The sequence below is a fragment of the Mus caroli genome, unplaced genomic scaffold, assembly GCF_978045245.1.
Source record: "Mus caroli unplaced genomic scaffold, Mus_caroli_1 scaffold_9, whole genome shotgun sequence".
Lineage (NCBI taxonomy): Eukaryota > Metazoa > Chordata > Mammalia > Rodentia > Muridae > Mus > Mus caroli.
Window position 1 is genome coordinate 17,366,289 of NW_028227264.1, and position 17,892 is coordinate 17,384,180.

At 46.1% G+C, this 17,892-nt stretch overlaps 1 protein-coding gene and 1 pseudogene across 2 annotated transcripts in view; both read left to right on the forward strand.

Annotated features, from left to right (window-relative positions):
* Window positions 1-1,884: 1,884 nt before the first annotated feature.
* Map7 (microtubule associated protein 7) overlaps window positions 1,885-17,892 on the forward strand; it is a 132,071-nt gene continuing 116,063 nt past the window's right edge. For both annotated transcript variants that reach the window (XM_029482843.2, XM_021173685.3), the window contains exon 1: window positions 1,885-2,003. In XM_029482843.2, the coding sequence (XP_029338703.1) occupies window positions 1,937-2,003 (67 nt within the window). In that variant the 5' untranslated portion in view covers window positions 1,885-1,936. The remainder of the gene's footprint in view (window positions 2,004-17,892) is intronic.
* On the forward strand, window positions 13,843-15,743 carry LOC110302893 (sodium channel modifier 1 pseudogene; annotated as a pseudogene).

The following is a 17,892-nucleotide window of genomic DNA, read 5'->3' on the forward strand; positions in this document are numbered from 1 at the left end:
GTTTGGAACAAGGAACCTGACCAAGGCCTTAGGTGCAAATGGGTGTCCTCCTCGCTGCATTTAACTTGGAACAACTGGAACACAAATAAAAAAAAAGAACAGGAGGGCAAGCTCACACTGGGTCTACTACCGCCAAACACTCCTCAATGACTTATCTTTTTGAGACAGGGTCTCATTATTTGGCCTTGGCTGGCTTCGAACTCCTGATGACCCTCCTGCTTCAGGGAGTAAGGTGGGATGGTGTATTGAGAATTTTGGGTTCTTAAAAATCCCAGTTATGTTATGTGAATTTTCTTTTTTTAATCCCAGGTGTGGGATAAGAGGCTGCTTCATAGCAGGTGATTATCATCAGCCTCCAGCACTAGCAGGGGCGTGATCTTTGCCAGCTGCAGATAGCTTAATTCTGGGCACTCTGGAGGGGTATAAATGAGGGAGTCAGGAGCCGTTTGTTGTTGGCTTTGTTATTGCTGGACTACAACTGGACTTGCCCCAATCAACAGGGAGTGGCCTATGGAGGTCTAGGTCCCCTTTCTTTCCTCTCTCACCTTTCTCTCCTGAACTACTTAGGGTTGGAAGGGTGGAATAAAGGTCGAAAGAGCGGTAGATGTAAAAACCCAATAAGAGAGCTAAACAAATAACACCCACAGAACAGAAGCATCTAGTATGAATACTGTCTTGACTTGTGTACTTAACGCCAGTCAGAAGCCTGGAACAAATAGTTGAACCAACTACATTCAGATAAGATTCTGCCGTTCAAGGAAAGCTGTCCTGGACTCTCCTGATTTCACAAAGTCAGACATCTTTCCTGGTGCTTGTGCTGAGGCCAGCAACCTGGTCTCTGCTTACCTGGGACTAGAAGCGTAGTTAAGCTTGGTTTGAACATGATGTAGGACTATCTCACGGTTCAAAGCTGTGTTTGCCTCTTCCACTGTGGGCCTGGTGGTTTTACCAGAAAGCCTGTAAATGAAGTGATACACTCCAATCCTGGGCTTAGAGTGACAGCTCTTGTAAATAAGGATTGTGTTCTGACACTTTTCTGTCTCCGGTACATTATGTGGGGTTTCAAAGGATAAAGAGCTCCTTTGGATCTGTTCTGCTAACCGAGGGTGGGCACGTGCCTCTCTGTGTGAGCAGGCGGAATCAGCAGGCTGCTCTGTTCTTCAGTTTCCATTTCTGTAGGTTACTTAGCCACCCCCTCAGCAGTTTGTTGCTTATCGTTTATTTTGCCCGCTCGGGCAGAAAATGTGTTTCTCAGTCGCTAATGTTTCTTTTTAAAATTGCCTACCCCACGCCTCTGGTCCCTCTGAACAAGATAGTCACAAGACAGTTTACTAATCGGAAAGGAAGAAAAAGAAACGCCACGCCAGTCCCTGCAGGATTCACTAACGTGCGTGCTGGACCATCAGACACGGAAAAGCTAGGGTCACCGGCGAAGGTTTCCCAAAACACAGGCGGAGTTGGGATCTGCTGCGCGGAGGCCAGCCGGTGTACTTCAGCTCTCCACGTGGCATCGGCTCCTTGGGCGACTGTCGCCACGAACTCCAGTCCGCACGGAGCCGAAACTGACCTGGCGGCTTCAGAGTTCAAAGGGGAACAGAGCGCTCGAACGCCGTCGCCGCCGTACCGGGGCTGCGGGTGGCCGCTCGTCACGCTCGCTCGCTCGCTCGCTCGCTCGGGCGCGGCGGTGGCTAGGACCCGCCGCCTGGGACACTAGCTCCGACCTCGTCCGTCGGGGTGCCTGCGACGCCGCACCTGCCCGCCAGGGGGCGCGCCGAGCCCCGGCGGCGTCGGGCCAGCGCTCGCCCGTCCCCGCCCCACGCCCGCGCAGGCCGCCGCTCACCTGTCTGGGCCGCGGGCCCCGGGGGCGGGGGCCCGGCGGGAGCGAAGCCGAGGGAGAGAGGGCGGAGCGGCTCTCCCCGCGCGTCATCGGAGCACCATGGCGGAGCAGGGAGCTGGCGGCGACGGCCACAGGGGCGGCGACGGCGCTACGCAGAGCGACCCAGGTGACGGCGCGATCGGGACGGGAGGGGGGTGGCGGGGGTCGCGGGAGTGGGCGGGGGTCGCGATCCCCGGGGCCAGCGACCCCTCGGGGTCCGCGCTACTGTCGACCGCCGAGCGCCCGCGGGCCACAACAGGTGGAAGCAGGCCTGGGCGCGCGGGAGGGAGGTCGGGGGCGCGCGGGGTGGTCGGGGGCGCGCCGGGGAGGTCGGGGAACCGTGAGAATCTGAGCCACCGAGCGGCCGAGCGGCGGGGGCGCGCCGGGGGCTGTCGGGGGTCCCGGGAAGAGTGAGAGTCTGAGCCTCCGGGCGGCGGGGGCGCCCAGGGCGGCCAGGGGAGCGGGGCCCGAGCCGAGGCGTCCGGCGGATGGCTGAGCCACCGGTGAGCGGCTGACCCGCTCCGGACCTCGGCATTCGGCCTTCACTCAGAGCACGGAGCCCGACTCTTCCTGTGGCTCTAAAGCCAGAGCTGGAGCCTTGGCTCTGCCTCCCGGGCTCGCTGTTGACAATCTGCCTCCAGCACAGCCACCGGGGACACGCAGGGACATAGCTCACAGCCTCGGAAGGTCTTCGCACTCGTATCCATCTCGCCTTACCATGAAGCCAAGTCCCCCCACACCCCCTCGTGATTTTGTTCTTCGTTGTCGGGGACTGTATTGCGCATCATACCCTCCCTCTTAACCCCCTGTTCTAATCCTTGGCCAAGTAAGCCGTTCTCGTACCTTCCTACCCTTGGCGTGGGGGCGGGAGGCGCCTTGTTATTTTAAAGAAATGTTAAGTTGCAGACCCCGCAGTTGCAAGCTGTTACTGCTTCTGTACACCCACAACCAGAAGTGATTGTTTTCTAAATGCAAAACTCGCTCCACCTCCCACCCCCACCACAACATTTAGAGGGCGTGCTTATTTTTAACACGCAAGACCCATAGAGCTTAGTGTTTTCCAATATGTATCTGCGAATGTACCTAAACTCTAATGATTTCCACCTGAGGTTAAGATTGACACAGTGTCCTGAATTTATTTCCATGTCCCGCTACATCCTGAAAGGTGGTTGATTTTTGTCTTCTGCGTTTGAAAGATCGGTGATCGTTATTTTGGTCTGGGTGTAGAGGCGATGCCTGAGTAATTGTTTAGGGAGCTTAATGAGCTGGGAGCTCTACCGGCTGCCCAGCCCAGGGCATTCTTAGTTGTGAATAAGACACTGATAAGTAACAGCTTGGGGGGGGGGGGGGAGGGAGTTAGTGATTTAATAGGCATTGGTTTGTCCTTGAATGCTTTGTAGATCTTCATTGGTACTTGTTCAGACATAAACGAACTTGCAACTGGAGTATATCCCGTGCCTGGTCGTGTTAAGGAATGAACGATTCATGAGTCTTAACTGGATGCAAAATCAACCATGTGTTCTTAAGTCTTCTTCAATTTTATATTTATTTACTTTGTTGTGTGTGTGTGGAGTGTGGGGGGGTGCGTTGTATGCGTGCCACAGCTTGCGTGTGGGAGATCAGAAGGTAACTTGTTAAGAGTGGATTCTGAGACTGAAACTTAGGTTTGGCAGCAAGTGCCTTTACCTAAACATTGACTCATCCCACCAGCCTGAAATACGCTCTTCATTAAAAGTAGAATTTGGGGCTGGAAAGACGGCTCAGCGGTTAAGAGCACGGACTGTTCTTCCAGAGGTCCTGAGTTCAATTCCCAGCAACCACATGGTGGCTCACAACCACCTGTAATGGGATCTGATGCTTTCTTCTGGTGTGTGTGAAGAGACAATGATGTACTCCTATATATAAAAAATAAATAAATAAAATCTTTAAAAGTAGAATTTATTGGCTATTACATTTCCTCCACATCTTTGCCTTGAGATTTAAATTTCAAATAAACATGTTTTATATATGACCAACACATAAATACATAGGTGTGTGTATATTATATATTTCTGGTCATGTATTTTCCCCCAGTTTTCTATTTTTGCTTTTAGTATTCAACAACACCTGTGCCGGTGGATGCTAAAGAAAGGAAATGTAAAGTGTATTTTTGGTTTAGTTTGGTTTTTTGAGACAGTATCCATATTTAGGTACATACTAGGCTTTAGCTCTGATTTATTCCAGACTTCACCTCAAACTCAAAATCCTTCTACCTCTACTGGGAATCCCAGTAGAGTAAGCCATTATGCTTGGCTCTTAGCATATTTTAATTACATTTATTTTGTGTATTTGTGTGTGTGGTGGTGGTGGTGGTGGGGGAGCCGGAGAACAACCTGTGGGAATCGGTTCTCTTTACACTGTGTAGGTCCTAGTGACTGGCCTCGGGTCTGCAGGCCTCTTTACCTGCAGGCTTCTTAACCTGCGGAGCTGTCTCCCTGACCTGGAAATGCATTGTTTAAAATCCAGGCGACCCTATTTTGAGAGAACACAGGTTGAATGTTGACAACTTATGCTCTACATGTGTAAACCCTGTGACTTTTATCTGAATGTAGAACTTCAGTTTTGTTTTTTTTTTTAAAGAATTATTTATTTTATGTATGTGAGTACACTGTAGCTGTCTTCAGACACACCAGAAGAGGGCATCAGATTCCATTACAGATGGTTGTGAGCCACCATGTGGTTGCTGGGATTTGAACTCAGGACCTCTGGAAGAGCAGTCAGTGCTCTTAAATGCTATGCCATCTCTCCAGCCCTCAGTTTATTATTTTTAAATCATAGGTTTATATGGGATTTTATTTATTGAATGAGAGGGGTACCTAAGCCTGTGTTTTATTGCCACCAAGAAGTAAGAGTTACCACCTCAAAATGCCACTTTTTTTCCCTTTGTCTTTTTTGCTTGAGATGGGGATCTTGCCATGTATTCCTGGAGTCCTCCTGCTGAGCTCGCCACCTCAGCCTCCTAAGTCCCAGATTCCCTGTGTGTCCTCTTTCTCAGCCACAAACAGCAACTTCTTTCCTGAAGCATTCCCTTTGTATTCCTTTTGTATATAATTACTTTGAGGTAGAATCCAACCTTGAGTGGTTCTTAAATTATGTCCTTGTGCTAAGGCTATATTTCAAGACTTGAGGTTAAAATCTTGGGTTATTACAGAAACAATACCTGTGATATGTTCAAGATTAAAGGCCTATGTTTGTGTATGTATAGGACTCAAATAGAGTGAACTTTGGCAGCATAGTATGTATTTAAAGGCTACTATATCAATGCAACATTCAGAAAACAGTTCTGCAGATATGTTTAGCTTTTGCTCAAGGGTTGTGATAATATTATAATTTTTATAATTATATTATTTTTAAAAAGTCATTTTTCTTGAGGTAGAACAGTTCTTGGTTTACTGGGGTATTTTCCTTGTCCATAGTCAAAGGGAAGCAAGAACTAGAAAATGCAGTTGTCTTAGAAACAGATTTGTGCTTCACCACTAGAGGATGTCAAGTCCTTTTTATTAGAATATTATTTTGAGCAAATTCCTAGGTTATCACATCACAAAACTAGGAGCTGGAATTCTGTGTGTCACTTAGTATGGTCACAAGCTATGGAAATGAACTACACAGAACAAATCCCATTTGCCAACCTCCTTTAAAAAGATACCACAGAGCTAAAATGTAATGCTGCTTTTGATTAATCTGTGATGCCCAAACTCTGATGTGCAAAGGAATAAATTAATGCCCATATATTTTGGTGAGATCTGTTCCCATTCTATTGGAAGCTATTACTTACAACCTAGAATGGAGTTTGTTGTTTTTTTTTTTTTTAAATCAGGATTCTTGGTGGAAAGACTTAGACTCCCCCCCCCTTTTTTTTAACATTTATTTATTTTATTTATATGAGTACACTGTTGCTGTCTTCAGACACACCAGAAGAAGGCATCAGATCCCATTACAGATGGTTGTGAGCCACCTTGTGGGTGCTGGGAATTGGAACTTGGGACCTCTGGAAGAGCAGTCAGTGCTCTTAACCAGTGAGCCATCTCTCCAGCCCAGACTTAGACTTACTTACTGTGGTCATGTATCTTGTATGAAAATTTCCAGAGTAAAAAGTGATCTTTATGGTCTCATTTAGCCAGAAGGGCCTCTGTTGTCCCCAAATAAGCATAGAAAGTAGACACTCAGGTTGTGCTTATGCTGTGACGTAAGCCCCTCCCTATTGAAATTCAGATCCTAGAAGCTAGAATTGCTGCTGCTTCAGGGGGCAAACTTCACATCTCGCTAAGTCAGTGGTTTCTTCTGAGAACCACTGGTAAGTTAAAGAGAAGTCAGCTGTTGTCATTGCTTAGGTATGTGTGTCTCTAAAGAATTCACACACTTGTGTCATGATACCTGAAAACAAATTATTCGAAGAGCTTTAAAAAACATACTCAAGTCTTGTTAGTACAAGAACTAAAGACATGGAGGCTTAGACTAATTCAACCAAGAATGGGTACTTTCCATGGGTTATTAAAGTGACGGGGTTTGGAAGGTTGATGAATATGATCTTTGCATTTAGTAAGGAAATCCACAGGCCAGTGTGTGCGGGTTGTGAGGGTTCAGTGGAGGAAGGATGGATCACTCTGGCTGTGGTCATCCCGGAGCACCTGCTGCAGCTAGCACTTAACCGTCAGACAACAGGGAGTGATGTGTAGTCAGAGGGGGGAGGAAAGACACACAGGAGAGGAGCTAAAGTTTCGTCATCCTGACCAGACAAATGTGAAAGGCTCAAAGTGAGTGTCCAGGGAAATCAGTTAGGGATGATGGATATGTTGAGGCCAAAGGTCAAGCCAAGAGGCTGCAACAGTATTGTTCGAGCAGGAAGGCTTGTCTTGATAAAGCTTTGTTAATCAGAATTAAAGAGCTCTGTTGCACCTTTAGCACAAACACACCCTCTCCTAGGGAAGTCCCTTTCCTCCCTACCCTGCCCATTGGGACAGCTGTGCTTGAGGGGCAACCTCGTATGAGAGATGCCGGTTTGCTCTGGAACCTGGAAGGAGGGCTTCTTTTCAAAGCAGCTGTGTAGACCAGATGGAGGAAGAAAGGAGAGAGAGTTTGGTCTCCAGACTTAACTCTGAGGTCCCTGGATAGAGCTAGGTAGGCACTGGCCTGTCAGTGAGCATAAAAAGGAGGCCGGTTTGGGACTCTGAGATGTCAGAGGATCACAGGTAAAAAGGAGACACAGGGCGATCCACTTTTAATTGGTTCATTAGTTTAAGCTTGACCGGAACATATTAGTGAGTACAACTGAGTAAGAGAAAAGGCGGGTTGTCTTAGACGTGGAAAAGTGTGCAACACGAGGGACCTGTCAGTAGTGATACCACATAGTTAACTGGAAGGGTGAACCTGCAGGAACAGACACGAGGTCAGGTCTGAAGGCCACTCCAGGAAAGATCAGAAAGAAAAACTGCAGACAACCATTCAAAATGGAGGAGGGAGAGACAGACAGCCAAGTCAGAGAAGTGAGAGATGCCCAAGAGGGACAAAAAGGTCAAACATTCCAAAACTGGAATGATATTTTAAAGCCATTACTTTGGATTGAGGTTTCCACTGGATTCTCCTAGCAGAGGAATTTCAATTGGTCCAAGAGTTGGGGGCACATCCTTTATAATAGTGATTAATAGATTGAGCATTGGAAAGATGAGATAGCCCAGTAGACCGTTCCATAAAAGTTGCCAGAAAAAAAAAATCAATACATTGGAAATTCTTGAATAAGTAGAGGAGGTGGTTTTATTGTTTTGTTTTGTTTTTTTGTTGTTGTTGTTGTTTTTTCAAGACAGGGTTTCTCTGTATAGCCCTGGCAGTCCTGGAATTCACTTTGTAGACCAGGCTGGCCTCGAACTCAGAAATCTGCCTGCCTCTGCCTCACGAGTGCTGGGATTAAAGGCATGCCCGGCTAGTAGAGGAGTTTTTAATTTTTTTTTAAATGTCTTGTTTCAGTAGACTGTCAACGTAGCTAGATGTATAACCATCACTGTCAATAGGACTTAGAGTCCTGTCTTCCAGAATTCCCTCTGGCTCATTTCCCACCCACTGATCTATTTTCCATCTTTGCTTTGACTTTTTCCAGAATCTTAAGTGGAAACATACCATGAAACCTTTGCAGGGGTGCCCCCCCCCAGCCTAATGTATTTGAGATCTGAGCACACCGTGATGTGCATTGGTAGTTCCCTGCCTTAGCCTAGTGCTTCCCCAACTTAAGGATATCCAGTCACTCCTAGGTTTGGGTAGGAGAAACAACTGTTGCAAATATTCATATGTTGGTTTTTATGTCACTGGTTTTCATTTAAGGCAGATACTTACATTGTTGTCTCCAATGTGATTGTGTAAGACGTTGCCACTTCTAGGGTGGCTGTACACCTTTTTCTGTGAGCGTCCTGTGAGATTGTTCTGCATCCTTTTCGGCCCTTGTATATTTTGTTGATTTGATGGTTTTCATTTTAGCCATTCCACTAAGTTTTTTGAGTAAGCTGCAATCACTTCAAAGTGAGATATTTTTGTGCTTGATGCTAATGCAGTCTCTGAAATGAGGTCATGTTGAGCCCAGAACCCAGGGTTCTGTTTGGTGGCTTGCTGTTCTGTGATTCTGGGAACTGAGCTCAGGGCCAGGTCCATATCAGACAAGTTCTTGATCACCAGCTATATTCCCAGCTCTGGAGTCTATCTGACCCCATCTTGGCTTCCTCTCCTTTTCTCTTATCCACAAGGCCTTTCTTCCTTCCTGTGCAGCCTGTGCTCTGAGATTGCGAGCCGACGCACTTTCACACAGAGAACCCGGGCCAGTCCCCTTCTCTCTCCTCTCCAGGGCATCTGTACTCTCATCCCTAGACCTGACAAGGAGCTTTTGTATTAGAATGTTGTAAATAGCCTGGCGTGGTAATGCTGGCCTGCAGGGCAGGCTCCCCTCATGGTCTCCATGAGTCTACATAGTAAGTACCAGGCCAGCTAGTGAGACGCTGGATCTAGAAAAATAAAAAGAAAGCAAGCTGGGAATACTGGTTGTATATCTTGTCTTGTGATCCCATTTCTTGGGGCTCACTTTGTTATCAAGATGAATGCTTTGTGTTAATCTCCAGTTTGTACAATGATCTCAGTGCCTGTAGTCTGTCGCTGAACTCTTTATCTCTGTCAGGGACCAGGTCTTCGTGCTTGTTACAGTGAGACTTGTTCTCCAGTTTCAGGCTCTACTCCCCAGCAATGTGCCTCCTACCGCCTTACTATTATAAATTACTATTTATAATTTTCCATATAATGTTTAGTTGTTTGCAATGTAAATTAAATGACATTTCGCTGCTTTTTCCTGTTAAGGATTATTCTCTTTAATATGTATTTAAATTCGAGAATTGGTTGAAAAATTAGATTTTTTTATTAGGTGTTATTTCAAGTTTTACTTTTTCATTATTTCTTGTTTATGTGTATGTTTGAGAGTATAACGTGTATAATTCAGGCATATATATGAGTGTATAAGGTCTATACACCTGTATCACTCTATGCCTATTCCTGAGACAGGAACTCATTGATTAAGGAGGTAAGCCTCGCCCCAGTCCTTCTGTCTCCACCTCACAGCTCTGGAATAAAAGATGCACCCATTCATAGCTGCATTCACACTGGCTTTCTAGATGGATACTGGAGATTTAACTGGGGTCCCACACTGACTCACAGACATCTTATTCACTGAGCCATCTCTCCAACCCTTTTTCTCTTTTTCTGTAGAGCTACTAGGGATCAGTGTAAGGAGGACCTTTTGCATGCTAGGCAAATGCTCTGAACTGAGCTGCGCCCCATGATAATGACTTTAAATGTTAATTTGCAGATATGTATGTTTTTGACAACATGAAAATAACTAAGTTTAAAAAAATAAGCTAAAGTCAGCTACATTCAGAATATCCTCCTCTTGGATGCTCCCACAGAGCTAGTTATGAGAGCCATATTGATTGCTGCAGTGTTTAAAATAGCTAAGAAACGGAACTGGCCTAGACGTCCATCAGTAGGTGAAAGGATAAAGAAACTTCACTGTGGCCCAGTGAAGCATGGTGGCACACACCTTTAATCCCAGCACTTGGGAGGCACAGGCAGGTGGGTCTCTTGAGTTCAAGGCCAACCTGGTCTACACAGTGAGTTCCAAGACAGCCAGAGCTATACAGAGAAACCTTGTCTCGAAACTGCCACCCCCCACCCCCAAAGCAGGACTCAGTATATTTTCTGTACTATATTGGATTTAGACTTCATAGAGTGTGTGATGAAAATGTACCCCTGGAGTCCTAGTGCTTGGAAGATGGATGCAGGAGGATCAGAAGTTCAAGGCCAGCCTTGGCTACAGGAGATCCTACTTCAAGAAACTGATTGGGGAGGAGACCAAGAGCAAATGCAAATAAACCTAGAGGGTGTGGGGAGTAATTGAATTCCTGTGGAGTAGCATGCAAGCTGAGCTGGGGCATTTAGGGAAGAGGAACCAGCAACAAGGGGGTGGGTGAGTAGGGGATCAAGCACTGGAGATGAATGAAGACAGTATAATATGCGTATGGAAAGGCCAAAATGAAACTTTGTGCGAGCTTAATATGAAAAGCCAGTTGCATGAGAAAAAGCCCAGGATTGGCAGAACTAACCAGACAGTACAGGTGGGCACAGCAACCCGAAAGAAAGAGTGGGAACTTGCGAGTAGATGCCATCTGTGAACTGCACTTTGCAAGATTGTTAATAAAATCGTGGGTCTAAGTTTAGAACATTACCGTATGAGGTACCTTAAAATTCTGTGGCTTTCTAACAATTGCCAGCCAAACCTCCTTTTTAAAGTTGGCTTTCTGGTAACAGACCCATCCTGTACTGTGTTGTAAAATGGGGTCACTGACACCATATCAAATATAGAAAGAAGCTAGACTCTAGGGTAAGTTCAAATTTCAAGGTAAAATTCTAGCAAGAACCCCCTTTCTCTAAGCCACGTGGGATAGCGTTGAAATGCATAATTTTTTTATTTTTCTTTCCAAGATGAAGCCCTGGCTGTCCTGGAACTCAATCTGTAGACCAGGTTGGCCTCGAACTCAGAAATCCGCCTGCCTCTGCCTCCCAAGTGCTGGGATTAAAGGCGTGCGCCACCATAGCCCAGCTAATTATTTACTTATAAATCAGATGAGTTCCTATTTCAGGAAGCTTGACTGCTTCTCAAGATTTTAATCTGGATGGGTGGTTTTCGGAAGCTTCTGACCTGAGACTTCTGTGTGGCAGACTGGACAGACAGGCCCGGGCGGGGCGCCTGCTTTCTGCATTCCAGCTGATTGTTTCTGTACAAGGCTCTAAGTTAGCCCACAGCTAACTTGACTAAGGCTCACTCCTTGGGCAGAAGGCCATGTCATTGGCACTATTGCTGAGGTCACATGCTAGAACCCCATGGTGCCCAGGCAGTTGTCAAGAGGATCAGGCAGGTGGCAGCCAGGTGGTGGCGGTGGGTTTAAAACTCCCCAGGTGCCTCCTGTGTGCAGACTATGCTGAAAACTGGTTTCAACCCCACGTCCCACCTTGAACTATTCTCTCTGACTGTCTGGGTATGTTTATTTGGAGGTGTTAGGTAGACCTTGCTTCCAGTAACCACACGGACAGTCTTAAAAGCTGTTACCCTGAATTTTGTAGACTTTGCTTCATTTTTCTCCCCAAAACCTTTTGAAGTGAATATAGATGAAAATAGGTGTGAGTATATTCGCATAGACAATATAACACTCTCTCAGTGGCACACTTGTATACTTTATATATAAATGTGAAGTAGACAAAATGGTATATAAGGAGCTTTTTTCTCTTTTTCCTTTAGTGTTCAGTCTTCTTCCTTCTCCCCTCAAAAACGGGAAAGGTTAATTTGGAATAAGTAGATGGCAAGAAGTTTTCCCGAGAAGTTTGTGGTGACCCCGTGGCCTCTAACCACCTTGGTTCTTCAGCATCTATAAATAGCTGACAGGGTGCGTTCCTCTCTCTCCATCTGCTCTGTTTGAGCCTCCTGTGCTACTGGAGGCTGATGGCCTTCAGGCCACTGTGTCCTCCCTCCCTCTCCATCCCTCCCACCAGGCGCTGCGGTTCCCACAGCTCAGGGCATCCTTGCTTCTTGCTCTTTTCTCCACAGGATGCTTCACACTCCAGATATCACCTTCAATTACTCTCTGGTACCACAATACTTCATGTGCTGAAATGTCTAGAGGGGCTTCTGTGTTGCGTTTGTGTCTGTTGCTGCATATTTGCAAAGCCATCTGTTGCAATCTGAAGTGAGGGCCAACCTTCAGCAACCTTCAGAGCTGGATTTCTGTGGTTCTCTCTTCTGGTAGCTTATCCTAGTGCTTGTTACCATAGACCTAGGACCAAAATAACAAGAACTGGCCCCTAAAAACAAATGTTTTTGATTCCTCCTTAGATTTATACTGAAAATAATTTAATGTGTTGCCAGATCTTGCAAGGATGAAGCAAGGCCTTGCTCCTAAAACTAAAACTGCTCAGGGGTAATACTAATTTTGGTACAAGGACACTGGAGCCTCTCTTCTACCACTTACTGCCTGTGGAATCTTGACAACTCACATAAGCTACCATCTCCTTTTAAAACTGAAGGCCCAGTAGTACCAGCCTCTCAGGGAAGAAATGAGTTAAGATGGAGAAGCATCCCTGACACAGTGAAGTATGAACTGTTTATTATAAAGGATTAATACTGCGTCACCATGCAAAGACGGGCATACCCTGACATGCTGCGTTTCTCAAGCAAGGTTCTACTTAAATTGGTGAGCTCACCCTAGAGAGGGCGTCGGAATGCAGTGCTGACTCAGAGCTAATTGTAGCTGTGTGATCTCACTGGACCAGGTAAGGCCTGGTATAAAAGGTGCCACCAAGGCAGCTTTTCACCTGTCCAAATGTGACTTAGCGTTCTATTAGAAGATCGCTCTGATCTGGTCTGCAGGATGCTTGGATTATGTTGTGTCTTTGAATGAGGCACCAACAGCAGCACCTCTTAGCTCATTTTCATTTTATTTTTATCTTACACAAAGTGATTTTATTATTTTAAGTTCTTAAAATATTATTGCTACAAAAGTTAATATGTTTAAGCCATGAAGATAGACTTCCATTCCCTTTGGAAGGTGAGGATGGGCTTCTCAGACCCATTTGAGCTAAGGTATCCCTCTGTGGGGAACATGGGAGGCCGGTGTAGCTCATCTTCTACTAGGCTTTCAGGAGAAGCAAGAGACAGTTCGGCTTCTTCAGACAAAATGAAGCAGAGTGCTTCAGGAAGTGATTTCATTTCTGAAAGTCACCAGTTTTAGAAAAAACTTCCTTAAGTCGAGAAAGCCCTGGTTGTATGGGGTCCAGGTGCAAGACACTAATTTCTCTTTTAAGAAATGATTTGTGAGAGCTGGAGAGATGGCTCAGTGGTTAAGAGCACCGACTGCTCTTCCGAAGGTCCTGAGTTCAATTCCCAGCAACCACAAGGTGACTCACAACCATCTGTAATGAGATCTGACTCCCTCCCCTCTTCTAGAGTGTCTGAAGACAGCTACAGTGTACTTACATATAATAAATAAGTAAATCTTTGAAAGAAAAAGTCTTTAAGAAATGACTTGTGAAACTAGACTTGGTTGTGATTTAGGTTTTATCTCATTTAGAAAAAAAACTTGGCAAAATTAAAATGTTTCGCTGCCTCAAATGAGCTCTCAGTCTCTGAATAGGTCCTTTGTTATGAATAGTAATGGTATGAATATTCTTCAATAAATATGTTATAGGAAATGGAAGATTATTATTTACGGATATATTCAGCATTAAGAATAAATCCAGGCCAGGTGTGGTGGCACACGCCTTTAATCCCAGCACTTGGGAGGCAGAGGCAGGCGGATTTCTGAGTTCGAGGCCAACCTGGTCTACAGATTGAGTTCCAGGACAGCCAGGGCTACACAGAGAAACCCTGTCTCGAAAAACCAAAAAGAAAGAAAGAAAGGAAAGAAAGAAATAATTTTTTTTTCTGATGGTGACCTTATAATTTCAAGCCCCCTTATGAAGATACATTTTTTCTATATATCCAGTGCTCTGTAAGGTACTGTGTAAAACACAGACACCATTAAGAACCAAAGTGAAAGTGCAGGAGATGGCTTGGCCATTGGAAGAAAGTGTTCAAATCTGAGAAGCAGGAGAATGAGCCGTTTTGGTCTAGGAGAGCTATGTGATTCAAATGACTTTAGACAGCAAAACTGTGTAAGCCTGTGGCCCAGTGAAGCCTCCCTCACAGAACAAAACTCTGCATTTGCATTTCCTATCCAATCCTCTTCACGGACCTCCTGGTCCTAAAGGCAAAGTCGAGGATTCCATTTCAGCCCTCCTCCAAGTTCAGCAAGGCCAAGATTTATCTGCTGCTCATGGACAAGAGCACAGAGGGGATGAGTGTGGCGCTGCCCATCAGATGGCTGGTGCTGCACAGAATCTAACCTTGATGTAAGGAAAGCCATGCAGAGCTGTGATGGTGCCACAGGGTGCATTGCTGGACACGAGAAAGTCAGTCTCCAGAGCAGTTTGGAAAGAGAGACGGGATGGGTGAGGTGTCAGAAGGGCAAAGTCTACTTTAAATCCTGCAAATGGTTCAGACAGAACTTGGGGGATGGGGCTCATGCATTGAGTATTCCAAACCACTATGAAGGACTTTATGCTTTACAAAGCGTTCAGGCCTGAGGGTAAACCTCTTACTAGCACGCGCAGGCCTTGTATTTGATCCCAGCAACCAAATAGAAAGGAACTAGCTGTTAAAAGTCTCAGAGGTTGGGCCTAAAGGAGCAGCGAAGCAGGCATAGGGGAATTTATCGTAGTCTCACAGTCGCTATGTCTTTTAAGAGGGAAGGGGACGACTGGAGTCAACTCAATGTGCTCAAAAAACGGAGAGTTGGGGACCTGCTGGCTAGTTACATCCCTGAGGACGAGGCGCTTATGCTGCGGGATGGACGCTTTGCTTGTGCCATCTGCCCCCATCGACCAGTACTAGACACGCTGGCCATGTTGACAGCCCACCGTGCAGGCAAGAAGCATTTGTCTAGTCTGAAGCTTTTCTATGGCAAAAAGCAGACAGGCAAGGGAACAGAGCAAAATCCAAGACAGCAGAATGAATTGAAGACAGAAAGCAAAACTGAGGCTCCTTTGCTAACCCAGACTCGAATCATCACCCAGAATGCTCTACACAGACCTCCCCACTATAACAGTTGCTGCCAGAGGAAGCACAGACCAGAAGCCCCTGCTCCCTCTGTCTCCAGTCCTCCTTTGCCAACTCCAGAGGTCCAACTCCAGAGTGCAGAGATCAGTAAGGAACCTGAGCCTAGGGAGAGATCAGATGCCAAAGAGTCAGCAGCTCTCTTAGCCTCTGCACCCATGAGCCCCACCAAACGACACCAAACAAGTCCTGAACCATTACCTTACCCTCCGAAGCTCTGGATGGGTCCCAGATGGACGAGGTTGATGGATAAAGGATGAAAATGTTGAGTTTGACTCTGATGAGGAAGACCCCCCCCATCTCCCCTTAGACTAACAATAATAACCCCTTTCCCCATTTGTCCTACAAATAAACCGCAGTGGGTCCTGGGAGCACACTGAGAAAAAAAAAAAGTCTCAGAGGTTAAGAGCACTGGCTGCTCTCATGGGGGACTTGGTTGCCCGCAGCCACACGGTGGCTCATGGCCGCCTGGAACTTCAGTTCTAGGGCATCCGCTGCCTCTTCTGCAGGTACCAGGAATGTGCGTGGTACACATGCACGCAGGCAGGCCAGACACTGCCGCACATAAAGTAAGTCAACCTTAAACATAGTATAGTGTGTTTGTCCATCCATCCGTCTGTCTGTCTGTGTGTACATTCATACATGCACCTACCATGGTGGGTGGTCTGAGGACCTGGGTGTGTGTCCTCAACTTCCACTTTGAGTCAGTCTTTGTTTTCCTCTTCTATGTATACTGGGCTTGCTGGCTTATAAACTTCCAGAGATTCTCCTGTCTCCATCTCCTGGCCCCGCGTAGGTGTGCTGGGCTTGAAGACATCTCTGCCATAGACATGGCCTTTACGTGGATTCTGGGAATTCAGTCTCATGTCCTCATACTTGCATGACAGGTGCTACATTGAGCCATCTATGTCCTCAGTACCCAAGTCACCTTTTCATTTCCTGTTGCTACAGACATATCTGTCTGGAAACACATTCTGGAACAGGTTTCAGTATTACAATATTTTTAAGACAAACAGTTGTGTAAACACCTATCCTTTGTTTATAAGCAATATCCTATTTCCAGAGAGCTGGAGAATGCCTTTTCTGGGTACTTAAGGGACTAGTTTCGTGGGTGTGGGACATGGGGGAGCAGGGAGCAGTGTTTCCTCCAGGCCTCTGTACAAACAGGTACTGGATAGTTAGGAGAAAAAAAACAGTTCAGTTCCCTCACTACAACATTGTGTGTGTGTGTGTGTGTGTGTGTGTGTGTGTATGTAACAGTTTTCAAAGCACTTCAAAGAGTTAGTTGATGTAACCGTGTAGCCATTTTGACTTATGATAAAAAGTATAATTAGGATGTTTTAAGAGAAAGTTTGCCAAAAACAGTTTGGTAGTAGTGGCAGTTGGTGGGTTTGGTGGTAGTGGTAGTTGGTGGGTTTGGTAGTAGTGGCTTGTTGGTGGGTTTGGTAGTAGTGGTAGTTGGTGGGTTTGGTAGTAGTGGTAGTTGGTGGGTTTGGTGGTAGTGGTAGTTGGTGGGTTTGGTGGTAGTGGTAGTTGGTGGGTTTGGTAGTAGTGGCAGTTGGTGGGTTTGGTAGTAGTGGTAGTTGGTGGGTTTGGTGGTAGTGGTAGTTGGTGGGTTTGGTAGTAGTGGTAGTTGGTGGGTTTGGTAGTAGTGGCTAGTTGGGTTTGGTAGTAGTGGCTAGTTGGGTTTGGTAGTAGTGGTAGTTGGTGGGTTTGGTAGTAGTGGTAGTTGGTGGGTTTGGTAGTAGTGGTAGTTGGTGGGTTTGGTAGTAGTGGTAGTTGGTGGGTTTGGTAGTAGTGGTAGTTGGTGGGTTTGGTGGTAGTGGTAGTTGGTGGGTTTGGTGGTAGTGGTAGTTGGTGGGTTTGGTTGGAGTGGTAGTTGGTGGGTTTGGTAGTAGTGGTAGTTGGTGGGTTTGGTGGTAGTGGTAGTTGGTGGGTTTGGTAGTAGTGGTAGTTGGTGGGTTTGGTGGTAGTGGTAGTTGGTGGGTTTGGTGGTAGTGGCAGTTGGTGGGAATTACATGCTTCATACCTTGCTGTGATTGAGATCAGTTATTGTGTTCAGAATCTTTTTTGCTTTACATTTGCAGATTTTTCAAAGTAGGCTTTTGATTTAATCCTACATATGTCTCATCTCTCCAGTTTGGCCTTTTATGTCCTGGATGGCTGCTGACACTCATGCTTGCCCACCGTTCTCACTGATGGAGTGAGAGCAGACCAAGCCCCAGACTCACCCTGCCAGGATTGTCACTTGGCTTTTCTGCTAGGCGCTACTTCCTCTAGTCTACTTCCAGAAGAGTCTTGGAGAACTGTGTGTCTGGTTTTCTTCTGTCAGAAATGGTTCTAGCTGTCAAACCATTAAGTGTTCACGGTTAGTATTCAAAGCTTCATATACTGCTTTTGCTTTTCATCTTTGAGGCAGGGCCTTCAAACTCAGCCCTGCCCTGGCCTCCCAAGTGCTAACATGACGGCTGCCAACTCCCTCCCTCGCCACTCCCCAGCTGCACGCTCATACAATCTGACCTTCCTGTAACCTAGCCACAAAACTGCATCTTTGAGTTTCTAAATGAGACTGTGGGTTTGCTTTATAATAGAGGGAAGGAGAGAGAGAGAGAGAGAGAGAGAGAGGGGAGAGGAAGGTGTACACTCTGTATTCCATTTAATATTAAGAAAACCAGGCTGCTTACCTCTCAAATTACAGAAATGATTTATTTGCTAATACTTTTAAGCTTGCCATTGAATTCTCAATGGG